The sequence below is a fragment of the Hypomesus nipponensis genome, chromosome 21 (assembly GCF_054491055.1).
Source record: "Hypomesus nipponensis isolate SF chromosome 21, ASM5449105v1, whole genome shotgun sequence".
Classification (NCBI taxonomy): Eukaryota; Metazoa; Chordata; class Actinopteri; order Osmeriformes; family Osmeridae; genus Hypomesus; species Hypomesus nipponensis.
This window is the reverse complement of record NC_140381.1, coordinates 1,720,001-1,742,812: the sequence shown is the minus strand read 5'-3', so window position 1 is coordinate 1,742,812 and position 22,812 is coordinate 1,720,001. Positions and strand designations below refer to the sequence as shown.

At 50.4% G+C, this 22,812-nt stretch overlaps 4 protein-coding genes across 5 annotated transcripts in view; 2 read left to right on the top strand and 2 right to left on the bottom strand.

Annotated features, from left to right (window-relative positions):
- Positions 1–157: 157 nt before the first annotated feature.
- tecrb (trans-2,3-enoyl-CoA reductase b) lies at positions 158–9,911 on the bottom strand. 2 transcript variants are annotated; one of them, XM_084685228.1, is made up of 12 exons: positions 9,674–9,911; positions 6,919–6,969; positions 4,961–5,012; positions 4,606–4,650; positions 4,153–4,256; positions 3,550–3,665; positions 3,241–3,346; positions 1,928–2,000; positions 1,564–1,607; positions 1,200–1,257; positions 886–974; positions 158–761 (listed from the first exon to the last, which is right to left on the bottom strand). In XM_084685228.1, the coding sequence occupies exons 1-12, from the start codon at positions 9,686–9,688 to the stop codon at positions 588–590; spliced, it is 927 nt and encodes a 308-aa protein (XP_084541354.1). In that variant the 5' UTR covers positions 9,689–9,911; the 3' UTR covers positions 158–587. The 2 variants fall into 2 exon arrangements, with proteins under 2 accessions (XP_084541354.1, XP_084541353.1); XM_084685227.1 differs by lacking the exon at positions 9,674–9,911 and having other exon boundaries at positions 6,919–7,595.
- A 491-nt stretch (positions 9,912–10,402) lies between these two features.
- dnajb1b (DnaJ heat shock protein family (Hsp40) member B1b) lies at positions 10,403–14,340 on the top strand. The gene is made up of 3 exons (XM_084685221.1): positions 10,403–10,965; positions 12,354–12,985; positions 13,111–14,340. Exons 1-3 carry the CDS (start codon positions 10,746–10,748, stop codon positions 13,342–13,344), a joined length of 1,086 nt encoding a protein of 361 aa, XP_084541347.1. The 5' UTR covers positions 10,403–10,745; the 3' UTR covers positions 13,345–14,340.
- A 228-nt stretch (positions 14,341–14,568) lies between these two features.
- On the top strand, positions 14,569–19,613 carry LOC146237334 (uncharacterized). Its single transcript, XM_084685901.1, has 9 exons — positions 14,569–14,636; positions 15,035–15,124; positions 15,404–15,683; positions 15,907–16,081; positions 17,100–17,437; positions 18,272–18,410; positions 18,658–18,873; positions 18,970–19,007; positions 19,158–19,613. Exons 1-9 carry the CDS (start codon positions 14,569–14,571, stop codon positions 19,398–19,400), a joined length of 1,587 nt encoding a protein of 528 aa, XP_084542027.1. The 3' UTR covers positions 19,401–19,613.
- A 2,712-nt stretch (positions 19,614–22,325) lies between these two features.
- slc25a10b (solute carrier family 25 member 10b) overlaps positions 22,326–22,812 on the bottom strand; it is a 6,799-nt gene continuing 6,312 nt past the window's right edge. Inside the window, exon 11 of the mRNA XM_084685234.1 lies at positions 22,326–22,812. This exon is cut by the window's right edge and continues 927 nt beyond it. The gene's annotated coding sequence lies outside the window, so the exon portion shown is untranslated.

The window sequence follows — 22,812 nt, the reverse complement described above, 5'->3', positions numbered from 1 at the left end:
GGAGAGAGGGCCTGGGCACGGAACACATTGGGCCGGTGTCACAGAAATACAAACACCTTTGTGTTTGGGATCCTACAAAAGTTGCAGGCGAGAGAAAGTGAGAGTAGGAAGTCAATTGAATATGGGGGGGGCATCCCAAAATCCAGACACGCTATGGTTTTGGTTAACCTTTTTATTAATAAATTACACCAACAAAATTAAAGTTCCAAGGATGGAACAGCCAAACTGTTTGTCAACATTCCAATTTTGAATGAATGGGTTCCATGGGGTCTCACAATGCAACTGAATCCAGTGTAGTGTAAAGCTGAGGGGCTGGAGGAGGGGAGAGGATCGCAGAACGGGGTTAAGGGGAGGGAGGGGGGAGTTGGAGTATAAAGGGGGAGGGAGAGCGGAGGGAGGGGTAGTTGTCGGATGAAGGGGGGAGGGAGGGGGGAGTTGGAGTATAAAGGGGGAGGGAGAGCGGAGGGAGGGGTAGTTAGAGGATGAAGGGGGGAGGGAGAGGGGTAGTTGTCGGATGAAGGGGGGGAGGGAGGGGTAGTTATAAGATGAGGGAGGGGTAGTTTGAGGATGAAGGGAGGGAGGGGGAGTTAGAGGATGAAGGGGACGATGGGGGATCGGAGGGAGGGGTAGTCTCTGAACTCCTTGAGGTAACTGCGGTGCTTGCCCTTGGCCCACACGGTCATCTGGATGAAGCCCACCAGGGTGAAGAAGGCCACGGGGGCACACTGGGTCATCACCGTGAAGCCCAGCCACGACCCCAGCTGCAGGGAGGACACGGAGAACACACACGGGTCACACACACATCACATTGCTGTGTTTGTGGACGTCTGTCAGTGCTCCTGCTGTCCACCAGGGGGCAGCAGAGCTACGTGGGCGGCAGCTCACCTCGTAGGTGTAGTTGGGGCAGGAGACCAGCAGGAACACCCAGGTGAAGGGGTTCTTGGTGGGGTACGGGATCTTCCTGGTCTTGGAGCCTGCGGAGGGGGAGAGAGACAGAGAAAGGGAGGGAGCGGAGGGGGAGAGAGACAGAAAGGGAGGGAGCGGAGGGGGAGAGAGACAGAGAAAGGGAGGGATGTGGAGAAGAAATGTGCTTTAGTCATTAATATGTCTATGCTAGAATATTGTGTTTATAAATATAGAAAAGTTGTCTTTGTGCGTGCGAGCATGCATGGTGCGTGCGTAACTTAAGACCCAGTTACCTGGCGGGCGCAGGTTGCGGAGGGCGATGTGGATCGAGAAGTTGCCAATCTGACAGAACTGAGGAAGGTAAACAAAGGAGACGGATTTACCACGACACTGGGACAGGAAGTGCGGACTGAGCGCGTGCAGACACTGGGACAGGAAGTGCGGACTGAGCGCGTGCAGACACTGGGACAGGAAGTGCGGACTGAGCGCGTGCAGACACTGGGACAGGAAGTGCGGACTGAGCGCGTGCAGACACTGGGACAGGAAGTGCGGACTGAGCGCGTGCAGACACTGGGACAGGAAGTGCGGACTGAGCGCGTGCAGACACTGGGACAGGAAGTGCGGACTGAGCGCGTGCAGATAGGAGGGGAAACTTACCAGGAAGATGATGAGGGCCATCCTCACTTGCTGTTCACCGTATACTGGAACACACACACACACACACACAATGACTACAAACACACTTGTTTGTGTGATCCACATGCTGCTTTGTATTTGTGTGAGTGTTCATGGTTGTGAGAGTGTGTGTGTAAAAAAGTGTCCTCACTAGGAGGTGTGTATAAGGGATGGTTGATGTAGTACTCACTAGGAGGTGTGTATAAGGGATGGTTGATGTAGTACTCACTAGGAGGTGTGTATAAGGGATGGTTGATGTAGTACTCACTAGGAGGTGTGTATAAGGGATGGTTGATGTAGTACTCACTAAGAGGTGTGTATAAGGGATGGTTGATGTAGTACTCACTAGGAGGTGTGTATAAGGGATGGTTGATGTAGTATGCCATCCAAGCAGCAAAGCCCCAGTAGTATGTACAGTTCTGAAACACAAAACAAGGTCAGGTGTCAGGGAGCGTGTATGGTCATATGTATGTTTAAGTGTGTGTTTTATGGATGTGTGTATGGCTGTAAGCATGCGTGCGTGTCACCTTGAAGATGTTGTGTAGCGGCATGGTTGTGTGTGTGTGTCACCTTGAAGATGTTGCGTAGCGGCATGGTTGTGTGTGTGTGTCACCTTGAAGATGTTGCGTAGCGGCATGGTTGTGTGTGTGTGTGTCACCTTGAAGATGTTGCGTAGCGGCATGGTTGTGTGTGTGTGTCACCTTGAAGATGTTGCGTAGCGGCATGGTTGTGTGTGTGTGTCACCTTGAAGATGTTGCGTAGCGGCATGGTTGTGTGTGTGTGTCACCTTGAAGATGTTGCGTAGCGGCATGGTTGTGTGTGTGTGTCACCTTGAAGATGTTGCGTAGCGGCATGGTTGTGTGTGTGTGTGTCACCTTGAAGATGTTGCGTAGCGGCATGGTTGTGTGTGTGTGTCACCTTGAAGATGTTGCGTAGCGGCATGGTTGTGTGTGTGTGTCACCTTGAAGATGTTGCGTAGCGGCATGGTTGTGTGTGTGTGTGTCACCTTGAAGATGTTGCGTAGCGGCATGGTTGTGTGTGTGTGTCACCTTGAAGATGTTGCGTAGCGGCATGGTTGTGTGTGTGTGTCACCTTGAAGATGTTGCGTAGCGGCATGGTTGTGTGTGTGTGTGTCACCTTGAAGATGTTGCGTAGCGGCATGGTTGTGTGTGTGTGTCACCTTGAAGATGTTGCGTAGCGGCATGGTTGTGTGTGTGTGTCACCTTGAAGATGTTGCGTAGCGGCATGGTTGTGTGTGTGTGTCACCTTGAAGATGTTGCGTAGCGGCATGGTTGTGTGTGTGTGTCACCTTGAAGATGTTGCGTAGCGGCATGGTTGTGTGTGTGTGTGTCACCTTGAAGATGTTGCGTAGCGGCATGGTTGTGTGTGTGTGTCACCTTGAAGATGTTGCGTAGCGGCATGGTTGTGTGTGTGTGTCACCTTGAAGATGTTGCGTAGCGGCATGGTTGTGTGTGTGTGTGTCACCTTGAAGATGTTGCGTAGCGGCATGGTTGTGTGTGTGTGTCACCTTGAAGATGTTGCGTAGCGGCATGGTTGTGTGTGTGTGTGTCACCTTGAAGATGTTGCGTAGCGGCATGGTTGTGTGTGTGTGTCACCTTGAAGATGTTGCGTAGCGGCATGGTTGTGTGTGTGTGTCACCTTGAAGATGTTGCGTAGCGGCATGGTTCCGTGGGAGAAGCGATGGACAAACAGAGTCTCCAGTAGCCTCTTCACATAGTGGAAGGAGTGACACATACAGGCCAGGCTGGACACACACACACACACACACACACACACACACACACACACACACACACACACACACACACACACACACACACACACACACACACACACACACACACACAGATCAGTGCTAAGTCCCTGACACATTCTCTGAGTAGAGTGTTCTGTAGGCTAGTCCTGTAGGCTTCCAAAAACAAACAGACAAACAGTGCGAGGCCTTACTGCACGACCCAGTGTTTACTGGTGGTGAAGTCGTATTTGGGGGCGTAGATGAAGGGAACCCGGAAGTAGAACATGAGATAGAGGAGGAGGGGACCAGCGTACTCAGTCAGGAACACCTGCAGAACAAAGAGAGACCAGAGAGAGAACAGAGAGAGAAGGAAGGATGAGGGATGGATAAGGACGATGACATGGTTTGTGCCAAGTGTCCAGAGTCTCACTGGTCCTCCTGAAATATATCTCACCCCCCCCCTCCTCCCTTCACGACCCTCATTTCCCTCTGCTCTCCACTTTTACTTCTCTCCCTCCCCCTTTACCTCCCTCCCTCGCTCCCCCTCTCTCTACCCCCTCCCTCTCCCCCCCTCTCTGTCCTCCCTCCCTCTCCGCCTCCAGCAGGGTTATTGTGACAGGGGCTTTAATAGCAACCATCTACAAAAACACATTAGCAATTAGGTCACACACAAAAATACAGACACACACGCAAAGACTCATACATAAACAAACACACACAGATATATTCTTTGTTACGTGTGAATCATCAGACAGTTGCACATTTATGTGTGTGAGGTACTGTGTCTGTGTGTGTGTGTGTGTGTGTGTGCTCACAGTGACCCAGCTGATCTGAGCTCCCAAGTCTCTGAAGTAGAAGGTTGCCGTGGTTCCCACCGGGAGGTGCTGGAGCACGTCCTCATCCTTTAAAGACTTCCCCTCTGGAACACACAGTCAGAACACAGTCAGAACACACAGTCAGAACATAGTCAGAATATTTGTTCTACCTTTTGAAACTTTTTTTTTCCAACAATATTTTTTTAATCTTTCGAAACGTTTCTTTTTAATTTTTTTTGTAACCTTTTAAACTTTTTTGGGGGGGGAAACCTTCTTTGAAATATTTATTTGATTATCTTTTTAAACTTAAAAACTTTTTTTTCAAAAAAACTTTTTCAATCTTTTGAAATCCCAAAAATCATAAATATTTTTGTAGACTAGCTTACATTTACGTGTGTGTGTGTTACTCACAGCTGTGACTTAACACAGGACGGGGAGGGCATCTGTACTTACTGGAGTCCAGGCGGATGGACTGTCTTGCAGGGTACCATTCTGGATCTGAAACACATCATGGAGGAACAGGACTGGGTCAGTGTGCTTCCATACTTTCTATCAGATTGTTTCATCCTTTGAAAAAATACATACTTTTTTCAAAAGTTTCAAAAGGTTGCATTTTCAACCTTTTCCACACAACACAAAAAGATTTCAAGTTTTTGTGAAACTTTTTTTCATTTTTTCCACATACAAAACAGTTTACAACAGTTTCTATTGAAACGCAAAAAGGTATTTTTTAATTTTTTTAATTCAACCTTTTGGAAAATAATTCTATGTTTGTGTGTGTGTGTGTGTGTCTGTGTGTGAGACTCACGACTCTTGTGGAACATAGACTTGATCTCCCCGATGGTGGCATTTGGCTCTACCTGCAAAACATAGTGTCAGTGGGACATACAGGAGACACACACACAGAGCATGGCTGGATGGGTTAACAGTACATTTAGCTGTGCCCACACCAACTGGGCACCATTTAGCAGCTGGTACTAAGTCTGGAAACACACACACAACACGGTGCCAACAATGACAACCTGCCTTACATAAAGTCACACAGACAAGACCTCAAATAACAAGGCAGCCGAACACATGCATGTGCCCACACACACACACACACACAGGCGCGCACACACACACACAGGCGCACACACACACACACACAGGCGCGCACACACACACACACAGGCGCGCGCACACACACACACAGGCGCACACACACACAGGCGCACACACACACACAGGCGCGCACACACACACACAGGCGCACACACACACACAGGCGCACACACACACACACAGGCAGACACACACACACACAGGCGCGCACACACACACAGGCGCGCACACACACACACACACACACACACAGGCCCATCAGGCAGTGTAACCCTCAGGATTCATGTTAAGTCGCACGGTTTAGGGCCAACGCCATGCACCCCATTAGCCAATCAGACAGCCTTGATCCTGGGGTGGCTGGAGGCTTAGACCCCCCCCCCCTCCTCCAGTCCTGGTCCGCATGCCACCCTGACACCATTCAGCCCTCCAGACTGTGATGGTATCCTCTGGTGGTCAGGTGACCCACCTCGCTACGCAGCTAGCAGGCTGGCTGTTAGCAAACACCAACGCTGGTTATTCGTCTAAATATTAGCATTGTGTCTGCCTTTATTATGATGACTTTACCCCTGTGTTTATCACATATGGCTTTCTGGTCTTGCTATCCTCTACAGACATTACTGTGACATTCCACAGTAGGTCTAAACATTTTATCCTTGTCCAAACACTATTATGACATGTTATGACCAGCGTAAACATTCTATCCTCTCCAGACACTATTATGACATCACACAGTAAACATTCTATCCTTGTATTTAAACGCTCTAAAGATCAGATCTAACCCTCAGGACTACAATTCCCAGGAGGCCTACTGCTGTGCCTCCATATCTGAGACAACCCCACCTCCCTGTCAGAAATGACGTCGCTATGGAAACTGTGTTAAGGCGCCAACATGGTTGGCGAGGTGCGGTAATCCTAGCGAAGGTCACATGACACCTCACAGCTCCCGGGGACTTCCTCTGATTGGCTGACCTGTGCGACGCAGTAACACCAGGCTAGCACCTGGCTAATGCAGGTAGGCTAACAGCTAACAACACACCGGCTTACTAACACCTGGCTAATGCAGCTAACTGCAGCTAGGCCAATAAACATTAGTATCATCAAGGTTACTGTCATAATAATAAAAACATTTGGTCACAATTAACATTACTACCATAATAAATGCCACTGTCACAATAAACATTTGTCATGATAAACGTGAAGTGTGTTACTAAACTTTACTGTCACTAAAACTCTCGTCTAACAAGGTACAATTTCCTGTATTAAGCTGCAGACTTGTTAGGATCACCCACCAACACACACACACACACACACACACATGCACTGCCAACACACACATACACACATGCACTGCCAACACACACATACACACACATGCACTGCCAACACACACACACACACACATGCACTGCCAACACACACACATACACACATGCACTGCCAACACACACACACACGTGTGTGTAGCGGCCGTCTCAGGCACACACCTGTTGAAACATTTCGCAAACATCTACTGACACTTGGTGCGTGCACACACACACACACACATTTCTGCACCACGTACAAACAGATACAGTCAGCACGGCTGCACAACCTTACACGAGCAAAATAAATGCACAGCGGACATCACACCAGCCAACACACACACCACAAACACGGTCTCACCTTGTCCAGAAAGCAGAGCTTGTCCTTGGTCTTGGCATCCAGGATCTCCACCTCAAAGAACACAACAGCTTTCTTAGTTTTCTTGGCAGGCTTGCGTTTGCTGGGGGCCTGTGCCGGGCCGGACCCTGGGCCGGGCCCCGGGCCACCGTTCTTCTTGGGACTGGACGCCTCTAGAGCCAAGGTATCCATGACGACACTCCGGCCGGGCTGCTTTGCCTCTGTTTCCCTTTGAGTCCCTTCCTCGTTTGGTTCTCTCCTTCTAATACCTCACTCGTTATTTTGTATTTTGTCTGGCTTGCTGGCTGGCTGGCTGGTTGGCTGGCAGGCTGGCTGGCTGACTGGTTGGTTGGCTGACTGTCTGACTGTCTGATTCTTCTAGATCCATGCACAGAGAAGAGCTCAGCTGTGGAAATAAATCTCTCACTCTTTCCTCTCCCTCACTGCCCTGCCTCCCTTCTCTCCCCCCCGTCTCTCTCTCTCTCATTCCTTGTCTTCTGGCATGCTGCTTTATTTAACAGCCAACCAGCCAGAAGCTGTTCTCTCCATTTGGGTTCCACACAACTGGCCCTCTCTCACACACACACACACACACGCACACACATACATAGGTACGCATATACATATAAAGTATTGACAGTAGTGATCTTGTAAGAAATTTATAAACACATTTCTGGCTTTGAAACATGACCCTGCCCTCCCCCCTTCCCTGACCTATGACACCTGAGGAACCCCCCCCCCCCCCTCCCCAAGGAGCTCCCAGAGAGGAAGTATGACACCCCCCCCCCCCCCCATCCACACTCCCAGGCTAAATATATACCCAACACTAGTGCGTAAGCACCCGCACCCCCACCTTCGTTTTGCCTCCATTTCTCCGTTCACTTCCATTACCCCACTTGCCCCCCCCCCCCCACCTCCCCCACCCCCTGAAAATAGACACCCTCTCCAGCCACACACACACACACACACACACACTAACACACACACACACACACTAACACTCTTTTTCCTTCCACAGGAGGGTGATGATACCACAGACTCTAGCGGCTTAATCGGGGCATTCCCCTCAGTGTGCACCCCCTTCTAAACGCTCCAATGGTCAGGTTCCTAGCATACAAACAGAGTCTACACAGCAGGTCTCAGGACAACAAGGCACTCTGGCACCATCTTGTGGTCAAATGACAGAACTACACCAAAACAAGACTTCCTGTTGCTTTTCCAATGGGCCTATTGGATTACATGCCGGTTGGCCAAGCATGGGTTTGAGGCAGGGCTATGAGGCAGGGCTATGAGGCAGGGATCTGAGGCAGGAATGTGAGGCAGGAGTTTGAGGCAGGGATATAACAGATGCTGTAGCTGTAAGTCTCCTCTCAATGGCAGAAGAGAAGGAGGAGGGAGAGAGAGGAGGGAGAGGTGTGGAAGGGAGGAGAGAGAGAGTGGAGTGAGAGGAGGGAGAGAGGAAAGGGGGAGGGGGGAGAGAGAAAAGGGGGAGGGGGAGAGAGAGGAGAAGGAGGAGGGAGAGAGAGGAGGGAGAGGTGTGGAAGGGAGGAGAGAGGGGGAGAGAGGGGGAGAGAGGTGTGGAAGGGAGGAGAGAGGGGGATAGAGAGGTGTGGAAGGGAGGAGAGAGGAGGGAGAGAGAGGTGTGGAAGGGAGGAGAGAGAGTGGAGTGCGAGGAGGGAGAGAGGTGTGGAAGGGAGGAGAGAGAGATAGGGGGAGGGAGAGAGAGGTGTGGAAGGGAGTAGAGAGAGATAGGGGGGGAGGGAGAGGTGTGGAAGGGAGGAGAGAGGGGGAGGGAGGAGGGAGAGAGAGGTGTGGAAGGGAGGAGAGAGGCGAGAGAAAGGAGGGAGGCCGAACATACAGGCTGGGCCAGTTCTATCCCCTGCTCCCTGAAACCAGCAGCTTTAGATCCTGCCTGGTGGGTTTCCTGTAAATCACTTACACAAGCACCCTGGAGAAGGGCTCTGGGTGACATGAATTCCTGTGTCTGTATGACGGTCTCTCTCTGTGTGTGTGTGTGTGTGTGTGTATGTGTATGTGTGTGTGTGTGTGTGCGCGCACCCATGTCTGTGTATTATGAATCTTTGACCCGGAGAAAGCACTTCTTAGCACTTCGTACCGAACAATAGCCAACATGTTGCATCAACATCCGCTAAAGAAAAAAACGAAAAATAAACGCAACAAAGTTTACGTTATGAAATATGATGGGTTGTATCTAGTATGTGCTTCATTCACTGGAACAGATTCAGAGTCCCTTCACATCACAAGGGGCAAGGCTACATCGTTGTGAAAGAATCGTTTACGTTTAATAATCGCTGAGACTGCGTACTTGACTGTTCACCTGCTTACTGTGTGAGGCAATTCAAGATAAGAATTCTGGAGGCGATCCAGCCCCAAAACACTGCAGGAAACAGGCTTTCAGAAAATGAAAAACGAGTGACAAATAAAAAAGAGAGACTACATAAGCAATAATCATGCGTAATTTGAGGGACAAGCGATACGTAGTTTCGCTGTAAGATACACAACTATGACAAAAATGTAACTCTCGGTCAAGGCCACAAAAGCCTTTCATTCCGACTGCTGGCTGACATCGGCGTGACAACAAAGATGCAAGCAGACATATTCCTCTAACACTATACTAAACACGGCCACTTACGACCCCTCCCTGCCCCCGTGGAAGCATCGTGAACATATTTCCAAACATGATTGATAAATCCCCATTAAAATGTTTACAGTAACAGTGGTGGTTATGCTATCTTACCTCGTAGTGCTTCATCTTGACAGTGCTGCCAAATCTCCTTCCTCTCTCATCCAATGTGAGTGACAGCGGAGCGGACCAATCAGCGGGAAGGGAAGCGGGAGAAGCGTCCAATAATATAGCAGCATCTATCCGTGGCGCCTCGGCAAATCAACGCGGTAGAGATCCCACCGGTTCCGCCCCAAACATTGGACCCGCGGCCAATAGGAAGGCAAGAACCCACGATGGACTGATGCGGCTTGACCAATGAACTGGAGGCAGATAAATTGTATTATCGGACTGATTCTGTCATTGAACAGTAATTCCTCGCTCATACACACCGCGGGGTTCTGCCCTGCAGAGTCTGCACGTGCGGACACACATATGAGAGGAGATTACAGGCTTTTATATCCCGACATCATGGCACTGAGCGCGTGTGCCTTGTGGGTCTCGTTAAAAAAAATTGAAAGCTAAAAAGGTAATTGTTCTTATGTGGTATCAACACAGTCACATTTCATGGAATACTTCTATGGAGTATCAAATTTATCCCCGTCAAAAGTCTGATATCAACACGCCTGCATACGTCCATATTTCCGCGTCCTCAAGTGGAGTAACGCTTTTCACTGGGTCACTTTCTAGAAAGTGCATTAACGCTTTTCAGTCTTGAGAGGCGGAGGCGTGTCTATTGAACGTTTAACGCTTGTGACGCAATGGTAGGCGTTCCCCCTCTCACTGTTGATTTACCGTGAGAAAGGGACGCTCAGACCATTCTTGAACGTGGTGGAAAATTCGCGAACATTCTACAGCGGTACAAAAGAGGATAACCGCGGATAGTACGCAGGATAATCCATCAGAGTGCGGAGCAGGCTAACCCAATTTAAAGCTGTTGAGTGAAACGTTTACTACTAGGCTACTTCGGAGTTTCTGGTTACACTTCTTAGTTGACGCCTTGGTCAACAATAATACTTTATTCTGCAACAGCAACAGTAGCCTACGTTTCGTCAGCTGAAGTTGATTCACAACGAGCTCAAGGAGTTGTAGGACTTTATCACCTATTGGATACAATCCCGTCTGGAATAAAGTCACAATAAACTAGATGGTCAAGATGGGGAAGGATTACTACAGCGTTCTAGGAATACAGAAATCAGCGTCTGAAGACGAGATTAAGAAAGCGTATCGAAAGCAAGCTCTTCGTTACCACCCGGACAAGAACAAGGCGCCGGAAGCCGAGGATAAATTTAAAGAGATCGCCGAGGCTTATGACGTCCTCAGCGATCCGAAAAAGAAAGATATTTACGATCGGTTTGGAGAGGAGGGTGAGTGATGTGATTACTTTATTAAGTTGGAAAAGGGAAGATAAATCTGTTATTTCACACTAGTAGGTTGATTTAATCTTTTTTTTTTTCTCCGAATCGTCACATACTTTCAAGCATTAGCCTATTACTTGATTCTGTTTCAACAGCAAATAACTTTTGGTTACATAGATTTGTCTGGACTAGTTTTGTCCGGTATCGGGAGCTAGGTAAACCGAAATTCCGTTCTCAGACGAGTGCCAACAAGAATCCCTGTCGTACTATTAATAGAGACGGGGCTGGTTAAAACAAAACGAAGGCCTCCGTTTGCAAAGCTGTGATTGCGCTGTGATAGGTCACTATTTGAAGAGGTGTGATTGCTGACTGCTGATTAGTTCGGCAGGTACCAGCCTTACTGGAAGAATCTTTCTGATGACGTATCGCAGGTCAACGCAGAGGATTCTGCGTCGAGTTTGTCATGTCAGCAAAGTCTGAACCACCAGTGTTTTGTGTGCGCGTGGCCTGTGTTGCCTGTGAAATAGGATTGTTTTCTAGGGACACGGACCGGTGTAGTTGGTACTGCCTGTCAGAGGCGTCAACTTCACATTTAAATGTCAACTTTGTAAGGCTGGGTGTCAACCTGCCCCCGCCTCTCATATGCTAGTCTGGAGTTTCTGGACGGAGTCTCTACTTATGTGAAGCCCCCTGTGACATGCTTGCGTGTAAAAAGGCTATATAAATACATTTAGATTTGATCTACTTGATGGCTCTCAAACCCCATTGTGTAACTTTCTTGGCATTGCTAGTCATATGTTAATAAATAAAAGTAAAGATTTGGTGTGATTGGTTGTTTTTGGGTATAAAGGGAATTGTGAAGCATTGTTCTGTGGATTCTTGATCTTCTGAGACCTCCTCAGTACTGTCCCACTCCTTGCTCACCTCTTGCTTTCTGTCTGATTTACAATAATCATGGTAGAGTAGGTAACATTTAAAGCGTTCATTTTGTAACCTGTGGGCCTTGTAATTGATTTCATTCATTTGCAATGTTATTAAATGTACATTTCATTTTAACCTTACTTTGACCATTCTATCTCTGATTTTAAACCATAGAGTCAAATAACTGTAATTCTGTTTGTATTGGCATTATTTGGTTCATGTTAATACACTGTTCGTTTCTCATCTTCCTTTAAACCATAAGGGAATTCGTTTTTGGTTGTTTGGCCAATATTTAACCCCCTACAACTTTAACAACAGCAATATAAAGGCTTTCAAAGGCAGTAGCAAGTGAAACTAAACTCTCTCTCTGTCTCCCTTTGTCTCTGTCCCTCCCATCCCCCCATCTGTTGTTCCACCCCCACACTCTCTTTCTCTCTCTCGCCCCACCATTTCTCGATCCCCCTTCCCCCTCCCAGGTCTGAAGGGCGGTGCTCCGTCGGGCGGGGGTCCCGGGGGTCCTGGGGGCCCTGGGGCGCCCAACTTCAGCTACACCTTCCAGGGCGACCCCCACGCCATCTTCGCAGAGTTCTTCGGGGGTCGGAACCCCTTCGACCACCTGTTCGGTGGCGGCACCGGCCGCAACGGGGAAGACATGGACACAGACGACCCCTTCAGTCGCTTCGGCATGGGGGGAGGGGGCATGGGGGGCGGGGGCATGGGGGGCGGGGGCATGGGGTTCCCCCGCTCCTTCAGCGCTGGGATGGGGGGTCAGGGCGGGGGCCGTTCGAGGCGCCAGGACCCCCCCGTGGTGCACGAACTCCGCGTCACCCTGGAGGAGGTGCTCACAGGCTGCACCAAGAAGATGAAGATCTCTCACAAGCGGCTGAACCCGGACGGCCACAGCACGCGCTCCGAGGACAAGATCCTGGAGGTGGTGATCAAGAGGGGCTGGAAGGAGGGCACCAAGATCACCTTCCCCCGGGAGGGCGACGAGAGCCCCTCCAGCCTGGCGGCCGACGTGGTGTTCGTGGTGAAGGACAAGCCGCACCCGGTGTACCGCAGGGACGGCTCCGACGTGGTGTACCGCGCCAAGGTGTCTCTCAAACAGGTGGGCAAGGTGTCTCTCGGGGAAGTCGGCCGCTTGCCACACTTCACACTGTGTGCACGTTCAGAGGTGTGTTTACAGAGTGTTCCAGTGTTTTCAAGGTTCTCTCTCTCTCTCTCTCCCCTCAGGCTCTGTGCGGCTGTACCATTAACGTCCCCACCCTGGAAAAGCGGACGGTTCCCGTGACGACGCGGGACGTGGTGCGCCCGGGGATGAAGCGTCGCATCACGGGGGAGGGGCTACCGCTGCCAAAACACCCGGATCGCCGCGGCGACCTGGTGGTGGAGTATGAGGTGACGTTCCCTGAGAGGCTGAGCCAGAGCGCCAGGGACACCATCGCCGAGGTGCTCCCCTCGTCCTGAACCTGCCTCTCACACGCACTCCGGAACCTTCCGAAGACTCCAGATGTTCTAGAACATTCTACAGACTTCAAAGGCTCTAGAACCTTCTATAGACTTTTTTTAAAGGCTCTAGAACCTTCTACAGACTTCAAAGACTCTAGAACCTTCTATTGCTGCTAATATCTCTCTGGACTCGGAGATCAGAGGCATTTTAGAGAGAGACAGGCTGATGAAGATATTACTTATCTCCTAGCCTCTCTCTCCTCTCCTAGCCTCTCTCTCCTCTCCTAGCCTCTCTCTCCTCTCCTGGCCCCTCTCTCCTCTCCTAGCCCCTCTCTCCTCTCCTAGCCCCTCTCTCCTCTCCTAGCCCCTCTCTCCTCTCCTAGCCCCTCTCTCCTCTCCTAGCCCCTCTCTCCTCTCCTAGCCCCTCTTCCTCCACACCCGAGGTTGGGGATCTCGCTGCTTGGTTCTGATCTCTGCTGAAGGAGATTCCTCAGGTTGAACCACGGTGCTGTTGATGATGTTGATGATGCTGTTTTTAAATATGTTTGGTTCAATCTCTACTGAGAAGAGTCTGGTGTAGAATGGGAACTGGTGCCAAAGTTGAACAGCCATATATGGGCTTCCTGTGCCAGCCAGACTCTCATTTCCTGTGTGTGTGTGTGTGTGTGTCTGCATGGATGTGTGTGTGGAGGGATGTTTTGAGTGTAGCTGTGGGCTTACTTGCTTGTGGGAACACGGGACTACAAACCTAGAATGTCTTACTTGTCTGAGGTTAGCACAGAAGGCAGAGCGCCACAGTGCGGCTTCTGGTCCAGGAGAACATCCTCAAACTCCAAACTGCGTTTGTCTAACATGAAACGAGAAAGTGCAAGACCAAATAGATTTTTTTTGTTAATTCATGAGAATGTATTGTAATCTCTCATTTTTATATATTGTGATTACGTCATGTACAGAAAAAAACGACCATTTTTCTGACATCTGTTTTATTTAAAATAAACTTTTTTTGTGCTTTGATTAATGATTGGGTTTCTTTAGAATGTTCTTACACGTGTGTGTGTGTGTGTGTGTGTGTGTGTGTGTGTGTGTGTGTGTGTGTGTGTGTGTGTGTGTGTGTGTGTGTGTGTGTGTGTGTGTGTGTGTGTGTGTGTGTGTGTGTGTGTGTGTGTGTGTGTGTGTGTGTGAGTACAAGAAGTGAGGTAGAAAAATAAGTTGTTGGCTGCTGTTTCCGGAAGGTGATCGTACATGTTGATGATGAAGAGCTGGACCTGTAAGGACCCTACTGGTCCCATGACACACCAGCAGACTCTGAGGTTACACACACACACACACACACACACAGGCTCACAAATTACATACAGTGATGCCAGGAGAGTTTGTAGTGTGTAGCTCATGACTGCAATCTGTTTGTACAGCTCCACCGTGTGTGTGTGCACGCGCGTGCTCGTGTGCAGAGAAGAGTAGAAGAAGATGAAGACAGAGGAGCTATAGAAAGTGAAAAAGAGGGAAAGAGATGTAGAGACAGAGGAGCTATAGAGAGGGAGAGAGGGAGAGAGATGGGGAAAGAGGGGGAGGGAAAGAGAGATGGAGGAAGGGAAGAAGGTATAAAGAAGGAGGGAGCGGGACCCGGAGCGTAGCTGGGTGGTGTGTGGTGGGAGGAGCAGACAGCAGACCTTGTGTGGAGCTCATATGACTGCTCATGCTCCCCCAGCCCACCACAGGGGCCTCCAGACCAGAGCCACGCCCCCAGCCCACCACAGGGTCCTCCAGACCAGAGCCACGCCCCCCAGCCCACCACAGGGTCCTCCAGACCAGAGCCACGCCCCCCAGCCCACCACAGGGTCCTCTAGACCAGAGCCACGCCCCCCAGCCCACCACAGGGTCCTCCAGACCAGAGCCACGCCCCCCAGCCCACCACAGGGGCCTCCAGACCAGAGCCACGCCCCCCAGCCCACCACAGGGTCCTCCAGACCAGAGCCACGCCCCCCAGCCCACCACAGGGTCCTCCAGACCAGAGCCACGCCCCCCAGCCCACCACAGGGGCCTCCAGACCAGAGCCACGCCCCCCAGCCCACCACAGGGTCCTCCAGACCAGAGCCACGCCCCTCAGCCCACCACAGGGTCCTCCAGACCAGAGCCACGCCCCCCAGCCCACCACAGGGTCCTCCAGACCAGAGCCACGCCCCTCAGCCCACCACAGGGTCCTCCAGACCAGAGCCACGCCCCCCCAGCCCACCACAGGGTCCTCCAGACCAGAGCCACGCCCCTCAGCCCACCACAGGGTCCTCCAGACCAGAGCCACGCCCCTCAGCCCACCACAGGGTCCTCCAGACCAGAGCCACGCCCCCCAGCCCACCACAGTGTCCTCCAGACCAGAGCCACGCCCCCCCAGCCCCCAGCCCACTACAGGGTCTTCCAGACCAGCCTAACATGGTTATCCACGCCCCGGGGAGGACTGACGGAGCTACTGATTAACCGTATTTCCCCTCAAAGAGACTTGAACGGAGGAGTTGTTCTGAGATCTGGAGATCTGATCACGGAGACCTCGTCTCTCTCTGTCTCTGAGTCTGTGCCGGGCCTGAGACCTGCGAAGGGGAAGCGCGCGTGGCGAGGAGAGCTGGAGGACTGCAGAGCGACACAAGGGTCGTTTCCACGGAGACGGAGCCTGGTCCGGCGGAGTGGGACACGGCAGCGGGCGGAGAGGAGATGGAGTACGGTCACTACGGTAACACCGTGCTGGTGATGGTCCTCCTCGCAGGTCAGACCCCTCACCCTACAGTCACATGGTTCATCAGGTGACCGGACAGTTTAGAGATCAATCAGACTGCAAAAAACAGGGAATAACAGTAGTGGTCTTTTACATCATGTGATTTTAAAGATGTGATCAATCAAATTTTAAAATATGTCAAGATTAAAATATGTCAACTGCAGGCGAAGAGATCAGTTTGTGTGTCACATCTTCAGAAACAGGCTTCTTTCTTCGATTCTTTGTCGAATGATTTCTCTGATTAAATCCATTTAGAAACTGGAACCCTTTTCTCATGGACACAGGAGAAGAGCTAATCACTGAGATAATGTTGCATAAACAAAGATATTCCAACTGAAGAGCTTTCTTCTCTCTCCTGAGGATAACAGACTGCTACTGTTCAGATATAACCAGCGCTGCAGCCGCAAATTAGTCTGTGTGTGTGTGTGTGTGCGTTTTGTCTTTCAGTCTGTGTGTGTAAGTGTGTGTCTGTTTGTGTGAATGCCTGTTTGTCTGTCTGTCTTCCTGTCTGCTTGCCTGCCTGTCTTTGATAGTTGCCTACAGCAGGTTAAGTACCTTAAATTCAGTAACTATGTGTGTGTTTGTCTGTGTGTGTGTGTGTTTGTCTGTGTGTGTGTGTTTGTCTGTGTGTGTGTGTGTTTGTCTGTGTGTGTGTGTTTGTCTGTGTGTGTGTGTGTCTGTGTGTGTGTGTTTGTCTGTGTGTGTGTGTTTGTCTGTGTGTGTGTCTGTGTGTGTGTGTGTCTGTGTGTGTGTTTGTCTGTGTGTGTGTGTTTGTCTGTGTGTGTGTGTGTGTGTTTGTCTGTGTGTGTGTGTGTTTGTCTGTGTGTGTGTTTGTCTGTGTGTGTGTGTGTGTTTGTCTGTGTGTGTGTGTTTGTCTGTGTGTGTGTGTGTGTTTGTCTGTGTGTCTGTGTGTCTGTGTCTGTGTGTGTGTGTGTGTGTCTGTGTGTGTGTTTGTCTGTCTGTGTGTCTGTGTGTGTGTGTGTGTGTGTGTGTGTTACAAAACCCACAGCCCTGTGTGCGGAGGGCTCAGCAGTGACCATGACGACGGGGCGTGTGGGAGGAGACATCAGCATTCTGTGTCCTCCAAGAAGCGTTCCGTTCACGGACGCCAACAGCAGGAAGTGGTTCTGCAGGGGCCAGTGTCCGGGCCCTGGCCTGCTGGTGGACAGCCAGACAGGGGGGAGGCAGGCTGCCTCAGGGAGGTACAGCCTGGAGGACAGGGGGTCCGGAGCGTTCTCCGTGTCCGTCTCCGGGCTGCTTCAGTCGGACTCGGGGACGTACTGGTGTGGCCTGGAGGGAGACGCGTACCAGGAGGTCCATCTGACAGTTGTGGACTGTAAGAAGCCTGTCTGTCTCTCTGCATGTCTGTCTGAATGTCTGTCTGTCTGTCTGTCTGCATGTCTGTCTGTGTACCTGTCTATCTGCCTGTCTGCATGTCTGTCTGCATGTCTGTCTGCCTGTCTGTCTGCATGTTTTCCTGACCTGTGTGCTGGTATTTCCATGGTAGTGTGTGCGTGTCATTGGATTAGTGACAGTTGTGATGTGGTCTTGTGATGATCAGCTCCACCCTGCCAGCCCTGTCTCTCTGTCTGGCTGTTTGTCTGTCTGTCTGTCTGTTTGCCTGTCTGCGCATCAGGCTGCATCCCAGACAGCACTAGTAGAATGCTACACAGTGAAGCTCAGTGTATCTTTATTTCTGGCTGATTATGAAATGGTGATGTGATCACAGATCTTGTGATAACCCCCCTCCCCCCTCTCTCTCTCTCTCTCTGACTTCTTCCCTGTCCTTTCCCTATCCCCTCCCCCTCCCTCATCCCCTCCCCCCTTCCCCTCCCCGTTCTCCTCCACCACTAACCCTGGAGTGTTCTGAAATCCCCCACAGTCACCATTCAATCTCATGCACCCTCCCCCTATCCTCCACCCTCCCCCTACTCTTCTCCCTCCTCCTCTCTATCCACCTCCTCCCCTTCTTCCCCCTCCCCTCCCTCCCCATCCCCCTCCAACTCCCCTCCTTCCCCCTCCCCATCCCCCTCCAACTCCCCTCCTTCCCCCTCCCCTCCCTCCCCATCCCCCTCCAACTCCCCTCCTTCCCCCTCCCCATCCCCCTCCAACTCCCCTCCTTCCCCCTCCCCTCCCTCCCCATCCTCCTTCCCCCACTCCTCCTCCCCTCCTTTCCCCCAGTCAGAGAGCTCAGCTCCTGGGGCTTCTTCTCCACAGGCTACCGTGGCAACAACAGCTGCCGTGGCAACAACAGCTTCATCCACACAGAGCACCCTGGTCCACAAGACTGCACGGCCCCAAGCACAACCTCCCCTGACAGGTCTGTCTCACTCACTCACTCACTCACTCACTCTCTCTCTTTCACACACTTTCATTCACTCTCTTCCTCACACTCACTCCCTCTCTCTCTCTCTCTCTCTCTCTCACTCACCCCCCCTCTCTCTCTGTCTCTCTCTCTCTCACTCACTCACCGCCTCTCTCTCTCTCTCTCTTTCTCTCTCTCTGTCTCTCTCACACACACTCTCATTGTCTCTCTCCCTCCCCTCTCTTTGTTGTGGTTGTGGCAGGTGCCTCCATGGTCATCCCAGTGTCTGTCAGCCTGGCTGTCCTGGTGTGTGCTCTCATTCCTCTCATCTTCTACACACGCTGGAGGACAAACAAGGACACAGGTACACACACACACGCTGGAGGACAAACAAGGACACAGGTACACACACACACGCTGGAGGACAAACAAGGACACAGGTACACACACACACTCTGGAGGACAAACAAGGACACAGGTACACACACACGCTGGTGGACAAAGAAGGACAAAGGTACACATACACACATATGAACACACACTAAACACCCACCTGTCTGCATCTTATGTGTAGTGTCGATGACTGATGTGGAGACAGGAAGCAGAGGGGAGGTGAGTATCGAGTCATTGCTCCTTCACGGGCACACACACACACCCAAACACACAGACACAGAGAGAGAAACACACAGTTACAGAGAGACACACACATGCACAGTCACAGAGTCACACACAACAAATGAACATGCAACATTATCTTTCCAGTCCGACGGGGAGGAACAGGACTGTAGTGAAGACCAAAGCTCCTCTCATCAGCCTGGGCCACCGGGGGACCCAGAATGCACTGCAGCTGACCCAGAATGCACTGCAGCTGACCCAGAATGCACTGCAGCTGACCCAGAATGCACTGCAGCTGACCCAGAATGCACTGCAGCTGGCTCCGCCCTTTATGACACCATCTATCAGGCTCTAGATCCTCAGGCACTGGACTCCAGCCTCCAGCTCTGAGCACAAAGTACAGATGTGTGTGCAGTGCCGGTCCTTGCTATAGGCGACATAGGCAGCTGCCCATGTCTACCAGCAGAGGGCTCCAACCACTTCACATCAGATGTCTGTGTTTTGGTTGGCGCCCTAAGTGAGTGCACTGGGTAATTTTGACTCAGGACATCCGGAGCATTAACAAGAAGTGTGTTCACACACACCCATTGTCATGCCGTTGACTTGGGGGGGGGGGGGCAGGGGTACACGTTGCCTGGGGGACCGGCACTGTGTGTGTGTCAGTGTAGGAGTGTGTGACAATGTGTCTGAGTGTGTGTGTGTGTGTGTGAGAAAGATAAAGCGGAGAGAAAAACACCCTTTTTATGAAACCTTTTCTGTGGCAAAATTCAATAAAGCACAAAACCTTTCAAAATCTCCTCTTCTGTGTTCAATCTACCGGTCCCCCGCGACTTCTGGTGGGAGGGTTTCTTCAATACGATCAGAACATCATCATCATCACCATTATCATCCTCATTATCATCATCACAAGCAGACAGAAGGCCGAGGAGGAGGACAGTGTTTGTAGGAGGAGAGAGAGAGAGGGAGAGAGGGAGAGAGAGAGAGAGAGGGAGAGAAAGAGAGAGAGGGATATGAGAGTATAAATACAGCTCTGGATTATTATTTTTTTGTATCAGTAGTATAGAGAGTTGACCCTGCAGTTTTCACACGTAGCTACCCACACACAGCCAGCTGTTCTCTTGTGGTTCATATTTAGGGAAGTTGCTGTCTAGCATCTCTGCTGTACACTTTACTGACATCATCATTGTCAGACTGACTGACTGACAGATAACAGAGCCAATGAGGAGCAAGGAGAGGAAGGGAGGGAGGTGTCTTAAAGGAAGAGAGTATTGAGAAACCAGAACTTGAGAGGAAGTTTCAATCACTTCTAGAAACTGAACTCAGAACTCCAGCTCGTCAGACTGCTTGTTGTTGAGAGGGTTTAGCTGGCAGTAACTACAGCAACTACTGACTAGTGGGTTGGAGTAACTAACTAGTCATAATGAAAACCTTCCTGGTTGTGTCCTGCTGTCTGCTCTCTGGTGAGTCCTGTCTGTCTGTCTGTCTGTCTAGTCAATATCTTGTGTTGATGCAGGTTTCTGTACTGAGTGTTTGAGATGACAGCTCTGTGTGTGTGTGTGTGTGTGTGTGTGTGTGTGTGTGTGTGTGTGTGTGTGTGGGTGTGTGTGTGTGTGTGTGATTGACAGCTGTGTGTGTGGAGGTGTCAGCAGTGATCCAGGCGTCTGGCAAGGAAGGAGGACAGGTTGTGATCAGGTGCACTATGGACAATGCAGTGCTGCCCATCAAGGATAATGATAAGTACTTCTGTAAGGGTGGATGTTCCTCCAACAGTGATATTCTAGTGCAGACTGAGGGGGGTAAAAACTACGCAAAGAAAAAAACAAAGAAGTAACGCAAAGAAGTCACCAGAGCTCTCTGACTGCCTGGCCCTCGACAACCATGCTGCAGGACAGGTGAGAGGGTTCCAACCCTGCACCAGGACCTAGCTCTACACATCAACACACACACACAGTGCACATGTAAATACACACCTTCACACTGTGCAGCCTCTCAGCTGTCCTCACCCCCACAGCAAAGCACTGGATGTAGCACAGATCTAGCTGAGCAGGATGAGTGTAAGCAAGATGGTGCTGATGGAAGTGTGAGGTGGGACGTCGGCCATCTTGCTCACAGCTAGCAGTCAGATCAGCTGTCCAGGGTACAGTGGAGGGGGTGGTTCTGGGTCGTAGACTAGACAGGGTTAGTCTGGGTGAACGTTTTGGAGTGGAGCTCCCTCTAGTGGTCAGACTTGCTATGACACGTGACAGCTGGGATGGATCTGTTATCATGTTGATCATTGCAATAATAATATGTATAATCATAAGAAAATGATGATAATAATGCTGTCAAAATGATGAACAATTACAACAGATAAACACCTTTAAACACTCTTATTGTTGTCTCCAGGGTGACTGTCTCCAGGGTGACTCTGTGTACAATGAGATCAGAGAAGAACACAGACAGACAGACTCTCTCCCTGCTGGTGCCTCTAGTGTCGCCTCTCCAGCAGCGAGGCCTGCTAGCTGCTCTGCTAGCTGCTCTGCTAGCTGCTCTGCTAGCATCGTCAATGACTTGTATGACAGCGTTAGCTTCGCTAAAGAACCAAGCTATTCTACTGTGATCATCCCAAAAGACGCTATCAAGCCCAGCTGCTCCACTGTGGAAATCTCCCCGGATGGTCCCGCCACTGTCTTCTACTCCACTGTGACACACAGAGATTCTAGAATCCTCCCAGCTCCTCCCACTGTGACCTCAGCAAACAGAACTCCAGAAGATCTGGTGTATTCTATGGCCCAGTTACCTGAAGACCTGCAGCCCTCCTCAGGGTAGGGTGACTGAGACACACCAGAGACTCTCACAGCGTTACAACACCACAGAACAGGTTGAAGTTCAGTTGGTCTGACCAGGTCCTGGACTCTGCAGCTGGAGAACCTGCTGAAAAGTATGTGGCACGTTGTAGACAAGCAAATAAAATATTATTCAAGGTAAACTCTTATCGACATGGTCTGTTGCTGGGTGTTAATAAATAAATGTGTGTGTGTGTGTGTTGCTCAGAGTCAGTTTCAGCTTCAGACACTATGGTTGTCACACGGAGAGATTCCTATAAGATTCCTATATGTTTATATGTTTAATGTATTCACCTTCCTGCCAAAGCAAATTCCTTGTCTGTGCAAACTTTCATGTCGAATACATCCCTTTCTGATTCTGACACTGTGTGAGACCTGGCTTCTGTTCTCTGAACACTTTACTGATCAAATCGTTGAATTTAACTTCAGAAACAGGGATAAAGGGGAGAGAGCTGTCTTCATTTGCTGACTGGACACAAAAACAAAAGCATTTCATTAGTCATTTATTTCCCCAAAAAACATTTAGTTTACAATTTACAAATTAATACAAACAAATTAGTTTTGAATTCTTCCCGTCTCATTCGAGTGTATAGTTCCCAGCACCCGACTAGTCAAATCACTTTATTCTATATAGCAGGACATGAACACACACATTTCCTCAAGCAGTAGTATTTGTACTCATTCACTCCACTCATCCACACGGTTCCCACTCACTCACAGCACCGCACTGCCCCCTGCAGGTCACTGGCGGTAAGGCACCCCAACAGGCTGGCACAGACAGGAACAGAACTCTTTATCTGTTGAATCAGGTGTATAAAGTCTACATTCACCAGCTAGCAGACAGGCTACAGCAAACTACAAACATGGATAACTTTACTGTCTGTGGCAGGCACATCATGGAAACGCACAGAGCTGAATGCAAATAAAGGTTGTGACCCCTTATGTCACCCTATGTCACTCTATGTCATCCTGTCACT

Bases quoted from the DNA above. Each gene is read 5' to 3' on its own strand.
- tecrb (XM_084685227.1), bottom strand. From the start codon at position 7,107: ATGGATACCTTGGCTCTAGAGGCGTCCAGTCCCAAGAAGAACGGTGGC. The intron at 5,013-6,918 runs GTGAGACCGTGT...TATGTTTTGCAG, and splicing joins AGCTCTGCTTTCTGGACAAG to GTAGAGCCAAATGCCACCAT. The intron at 3,347-3,549 runs GTAAGGCCTCGC...GTGTGTGTCCAG, and splicing joins AGTAAACACTGGGTCGTGCA to CCTGGCCTGTATGTGTCACT.
- dnajb1b (XM_084685221.1), top strand. From the start codon at position 10,746: ATGGTCAAGATGGGGAAGGATTACTACAGCGTTCTAGGAATACAGAAA. The intron at 10,966-12,353 runs GTGAGTGATGTG...TCCCCCTCCCAG, and splicing joins CGATCGGTTTGGAGAGGAGG to GTCTGAAGGGCGGTGCTCCG. The intron at 12,986-13,110 runs GTGGGCAAGGTG...CTCTCCCCTCAG, and splicing joins CCAAGGTGTCTCTCAAACAG to GCTCTGTGCGGCTGTACCAT.
- LOC146237334 (XM_084685901.1), top strand. From the start codon at position 14,569: ATGTTGATGATGAAGAGCTGGACCTGTAAGGACCCTACTGGTCCCATG. The intron at 17,438-18,271 runs GTCTGTCTCTCT...CCTTTCCCCCAG, and splicing joins TTGTGGACTGTAAGAAGCCT to TCAGAGAGCTCAGCTCCTGG. The intron at 18,874-18,969 runs GTACACACACAC...TCTTATGTGTAG, and splicing joins GAGGACAAACAAGGACACAG to TGTCGATGACTGATGTGGAG.